General features: G+C 42.0%; 1 protein-coding gene across 4 annotated transcripts in view; it reads left to right on the top strand.

The window, feature by feature from the left end:
- The window catches only part of LOC145402539 (sodium/calcium exchanger 2-like), a 172,222-nt gene that overhangs the window by 99,226 nt on the left and 66,996 nt on the right, over positions 1–6,000 (top strand). For 2 of the 4 annotated variants that reach the window (XM_080274538.1, XM_080274537.1), the window contains exons 3-5: positions 62–230; positions 2,917–3,189; positions 4,336–4,558. In XM_080274538.1, the coding sequence (XP_080130664.1) occupies positions 62–230; positions 2,917–3,189; positions 4,336–4,558 (665 nt within the window). Of the gene's footprint in view, positions 1–61; positions 231–2,916; positions 3,190–4,335; positions 4,565–6,000 lie in introns of all 4 variants that reach the window. The other 2 variants (XM_080274540.1, XM_080274539.1) reach the window with 1 other exon arrangement.

Genomic DNA, 6,000 nt, shown 5'->3' with positions numbered 1-6,000 from the left:
CTGTGGCCTCATATAATTCCTCTAACTCACCGTGACCCCATTTGACCTCGTATGACCCCAGGTGTGCAGACCGAGGGCTGCTGCTGCCGTTCATCTCTGAGTACACCTGGCCAGAGTGGGTTCGCGCTATGCTTTACCTGGTGGGACTCCTTTACTGCTTCCTGGGAGTGGCCATCATTGCCGATATCTTCATGGGCGCCATTGAGAAAATCACCAGCAAGACGAGAAAGGTGAGTCGAAAGAGAAGATGGGGAAAGGGAGACAAAGAGAGAGAAATTGATGCTTGTCTTTGGGTGTATTGAAGTCACCATTGGAGTATATATAGCAAAGCATGGCCAACTCTGGAACTGTCTCCCTGTGTCTGTATTTCCTGCTTCCTATGATCTCCAGTCTTTAAAACGCAGTGTATCCAGGCATCTCGAAATGAATGGATCTTGAATTTGGCTCTCTCATGTATTTTATATTTCTCTTGGAAGGAACAGTTTTGCGGGCTCGTTGCCTTTGGTTCCTTCTTCCCCACATAAAAAAAAAAAAAATCAGTGCCGACATCTGCATGAGAGGGAGAATCATTAAGCAAAATATTGAAGAGAGAGAAATTATGATCATTGTCTTTAGGTGTGTTGAAATCATTAGAGGAATATGCATTAAAACACAGCCATCATTGCCAATATCTTCATGGACACTGTTGAGAGGACCACCAGAAAGAAGACAAAGGTGAGGCAGAAGTAAGATAGGGAAAGGGAGAATAATGAGAAGTAGGCAGAGGAAAGAAGAGAGAAAAGTTATGATCATTGTCTTTGAGTGTGTTGAAATCATTGCCTCCTGGTAGTGGCCGTCAATGTTGATATCTTCATGGACTTTACTGAGTTTATCACCAGCAGGACGAGAAAGTGAGACGAGAGGAGGAAAGAGAGAGAAGTAGGAGGAAAATGGTGGGAGGAATGGGATAGGAAACGAGGAGAAAGCAGGAAAAGAGGAGTGGGAAAAATAATGCTCAGGACTTATGGTAATGGGAGAGAAGAAAGAGGAAAGATGGGGAAAAGAGGAAACAAGAGAAGGAAAGGAGAAGTGAAAGAGGGCGTAAGAAGGTGGAAATATTTATCTTCCTGAAATAAAAACAAGAGCAAGGCACTGAAGGTGACGAGAGAGGAGAGAAAGAGAGTGACGGGAAAAGGGAAAAGAGTAAAAAGAGAGAAAAAAGATAGGGATGGAGCAGGAGGGAAGGAAAAAAAAAAAAAAGGATGAATTACGAGAGGAAGGAAGGAATTAGAAAAGAAAACAAGAGAGAGAAAAGAGCAAAAATTTACAGACAGACAGACAGAAAAATAAAGAGGAGAAAAGAGGAAGAAAGATGAAAAGGAGAGAAAGATAAAGGGAGAGGGGAGAAAAGGATGGAGTAAAAGAGAAAGTAGGAAAGAAATGGGAGGGAAAGAATAGATTATTAAAGAGATGATAAAGAAGAAGGGGAAAGGGGAGAAGAGTGCAGAGAAGGGAAAGCAGAGGAGAGCATAGGAGAGGAGAAGAAAAGAGTGAGGAAGAGGAAAAGAATAAAGAAAGGAAAAGACAAGAGAGGAGAAAGGAAAAGACAAGCGGAGAGAAAAAGAAAGATGGAAGTATAAAAGGAGGAAAAAGAGAGAGAAGAAGAGTGATGTAAAGAGAAGAGCAAAACAAGAGAGGAGAAAGAAGGAGTGAAGGGAAGAAAAAGGAGAGAAGGAAATATAAGAGGAGAAGAAGAAAGAGAGAGGAAGAGAAGAGAAATGAAAAGAGAGAAGGAAGGAGAAGAAAAAGGAAGCAGGGAAAAAATAATAGAGGAAGAAAGAGAGGGAAAAAGAGAGATGAGAAAGAGTAGTAAAGAGAAGAGGTGGAAAAAGAGAGGAGAAAGAAAGAAATAAGAAGAAAACCACAGGTAGTTAGAGAAGACACAGAAATGGAGAGGAGAGAGAGACAGTAAAAGAGAAAGAAGAAAAGAGTAAGAGAGGAAAACAGGAGAGAAGAGGGAAGAAAACAGAAGGAAAGAGGAGGAGAGGAGAGGAGGGATGGAGGAGGAGGAGGAATGTTATCTTGTGGCTTATTGGAAAGACTATCCGAGAGAGAGAGAGAGAGAGAGAGAGAGAGAGAGAGAGAGAGTGCTATCATGCTTAGTGTATTGGAAAGCTGCCGGTGAGGTTCGCAAGAGAGAGAGAGAGAGAGAGAGAGAGCGAAGTACAAACTCATAAAATAAAATCAACTCTATAATTCTGGGAACACACACACACACACACACCCACACCCACACCCACACACACACACACACACACACACACACACACACACACACACACACACACACACACACACACACGTTGATTAGCTAATGGGTGATATGAGTATCCATTAATTAATTACGTAAGAGGAGAGGGCAAGTGATAGTGAGGTTAATTACCCTCTAATAATAGGGGAAAATTCTGCTATTATATTCCACCTAATGATAGACGATTTTATTAAGCTGAAAGTAAGTGATAGGAGTCTGAGTGTTAAGGAGAGTCGAGATAAGATTTGGTGTTTAATAATAATAATAATAATAATAATAATAATAAAAAGAACTTGGTTTCCTTTGCCTACGAATAATTTTTGAGAAATGTAATGACTGGTGACTGGCAAGTAATGTGCCCTGTTTTCTTTAAGCCTTTTGTTTTAATACTGTGTCCTCTCTCTCTCTCTCTCTCTCTCTCTCTCTCTCTCTCTCTCTCTCTCTCTCTCTCTCTCTCTCTCTCTCTCTCTCTCTCTCTCTCTCTCTCTCTCTCTCTCTCTCTCTCTCTCTCTCTCTCTCTCTGTTTATTTACCCATCTATCTCTGCCTCACCCACTCCCTCTCGTCCCCCTGTCAGTGTTTTTCTATTTAATTCTGTCTCACACCCCATTCTGTCCCCCACAACAGGTCTACCTCACGTCGGAGAAGGAAGACGAGCCAGAAATCATCGAAGTCCGCATCTGGAGTGACGCCGTAGCCAACCTCACCCTCATGGCCCTGGGCTCGTCCGCACCCGAGATCCTCCTGTCCGTCATCGAGGTCATAGGCAACAATTTCAACGCTGGAGACTTGGGCCCGGGAACCATCGTGGGCTCGGCGGCCTTCAACCTCTTCGTCATCAGCGCCGTGTGCGTCATGTCCATACCTACAGGAGAGACGAGGAGGATTAAGGACATCAAGGTGGGTGTTGGTATCTCCGGGACTCTTCTTGGTAGCTCCCTAACACCTCTTCCTTGCCGATTTAGTTCAAGTTTTTCGACCTGCCGGGGAGACGAGGAGTATTTGGGACATCAAGGTGGGTGTTGGTATCTCTAGGATTCTTCTTGGTAGCCCTTAACATCTCTTCCTTACCGATTTATTTTTATGTGTGTTGGTATTCCTAGGAAGAGTCTGGTCTTTTAAGGTAGCTCCCTGACACCTCTTCCTCACCGATTAATTGTTTATTTCGATTCTACTGACTGATGTTTTGTACGTTATTTATGCAGAGTATGAAGGGGTAAGAATTAAGTAGAGAATAAGAGGACGGCAAGACCTAATAAGCAAAATAAATCGCTTAGAAAAAGGTGTTAGGGAGCTTCCCTACCCGACGAGAATACAGGTCTAGTTCTTTACCCATAACCTATTTGAACCTAGACTTGAAAAAGGGACCTTGATCTGTCAGTCGATGGCTACGTGTTGTAATCGCTTTTCTTTATGTATTATCTGTGGTTCAAATGAAACTAAATATAAATCAGGAATTAATCAGGCATTTTAAGTGTGTAAAGCACGAAATGATCTTAATCTTCCTCTGCCCCCTTTGTCATTACTTGTGTCAGGAATTATAATAGTTTTCACTCATTCATTATGTTCGCCTATATTCTTGATCGTTCTTCAGTCCCCTTCTGGTATTCACAGTGATGGCATTGTTTTTCCACCGTGACCTCTTGATACTAAACACAGGAAACGTAGTGCATAGTAATTTCACAGTCTTTATATCCCTGACACCCTTCTTCCCTTTCCTTCAGGTACCCACAGTGATGGCATTTTTTTCCATCGTGACCTACCTTTCGTTAATGTTTCTTAATACTAAACACAGGAAACGTGATGAATATTAATATCACATTCTCTTTTCACAATCTTCATATTACGAGTTTCCATGACACCCTTCCTTCTTCACTTTCGCTTCAGGTCTTTGCGGTAATGGCAGTGTTTTTTTCCTTCATAACGTACCTTTGGGTGATCATTATCTTGGTATTAAAAACAGTGAGCGTAATGCATCGTAATTACTTGCTCTTCACCATCTTCATCCATGTCCCTGACCTCTTCCTCCTTCCCTTTCCTCTTCAGGTCTTCGCAGTGACGGCAGTATTTTCCATCGTGGCCTACCTGTGGCTTCTTATCATCCTGGTGGCCATCTCACCAAACACTGTACAGGTTTGGGAGGCGGCGATCACCCTCGTCTTCTTCCCCATCTTGGTCCTCCTGGCGTGGATGGCGGAGAAGAACCTCTGCGGCGTCCCCAACAAAACCGACACTAGTAAACAAATCGAGCTTGGGAATTTCCAGCCAGGTGAGAGTAAGTGAAGTCGTTCCTTTCCAGTTTTTTGTTCCAGTTGCTTGTGGTGTGTTGCCTGGTGGTGGGGACTGCGGCCGGAGGAGTTGCTGGTGATGATTCGTGTGTGCCCTGCTTAACGTCCGTTCCATCACGCTTCCCTCCCCTCAGTTATGAAGTAACAGCACGTCCTCAGTAACAGCGTATATAGGCCAGTCAGTCAGCGCCATCTATTGAAGTGATTCCTCCCCAGTTCACAGCACGTCCCCAGTCAGCGCCATCTATTGACGTGACTCCTCACTAATGTCATATCTTCAGTAGCTTCATGCATGGCTGACTGCGCCCCTCTTCATTACTTACAGCGAACTTTAGTGTGGGTTTCTATCGAGTGTAGCTTGTACTGGAGAGGCGGAATTAATTATTGTGGGTGTGTGGGGATATATTGTTACATGACACAATTAGTTTGAAGTATGTGCATGGCTGCCTCTCTCTTTTCCTCTCGCTCCTCCACTTTAGCACCACATTTGCCAAATTCTTGCAAAGCTTCGCCGCTTTAGAATTACCTCTATCATAATTAGATATTAGGTGAATGCGATAAATTAAGGCATATAAATAGTGTGTGAATTCCAAGATCTTAGAGAATAAACCACTCTTTTATACACTTCACTATTTTTCATTAGTATCTTATATAACGTGGTATAAACTTCCTGTAGATCTCTCTAGTGTTTAATAAGTAAAATGCAATTAGATGAAAGTCTTCTATATAGTGAAGGAGGAAAATTTTACTCCCATTTAAAGTATGTCACTCGATAATCTTACTGCTACACAAAGTAATTATAGATGTCACAGTGGTAAAAGAGTGTCATCATCTTTGAATATAAAGTTCAAGGTTAGTGTACACTTTCCCCCAAAGAAAAATATATATATCGGTTAAAAAGTAAATAAGTAATCCAAGCAAGGGGGAGTTACAGTGTCGATATTATATAAAGATTTCGTATCGTTTCCTCCACAAATTTTTAAAGCATCGGTAGAAATTATTTAAATCAACTATACTTAGTTTGACTTTAAGAAACTGTATGCCGTGGAACTTTTGCTTGACTTGCATTTTGTCGAAAAATTACATCAATAATATTTCATAGATAAGCATTTCACATACCTTTATTCATAAAGAAACAAAAGGGAGGGGCAGGCACGCACTTCTTTACCATGGCTGTCACCACGAACCTAAAGTTATTTTGGAAATTTCAGCATGGCGCCAGTTTTAAAGAGTTTTGGGTGTTTTGTCAGCCCGGGATAGCAAGTTTTAATGATATTCAGCCGTGGTAGGAATCAAGCTACTTGATGTTAGCCTCTCCCAGATCCATCAGTGTGGTTGATGAATATGGATATAAATTTTGGAGAGTTAGTAACATAGGGCCGTTTCTGACATTTTGGTTCTAGGCAGTGATAAAGTATGTAAA

Source organism: Coenobita brevimanus, chromosome 58 (assembly GCF_032717465.1).
Source record: "Coenobita brevimanus isolate Jiangsu-jjx chromosome 58, ASM3271746v2, whole genome shotgun sequence".
Classification (NCBI taxonomy): domain Eukaryota; kingdom Metazoa; phylum Arthropoda; class Malacostraca; order Decapoda; family Coenobitidae; genus Coenobita; species Coenobita brevimanus.
The sequence above is the reverse complement of the archived record's forward strand: the minus strand, read 5'-3'. Positions and strand labels throughout refer to the sequence as shown.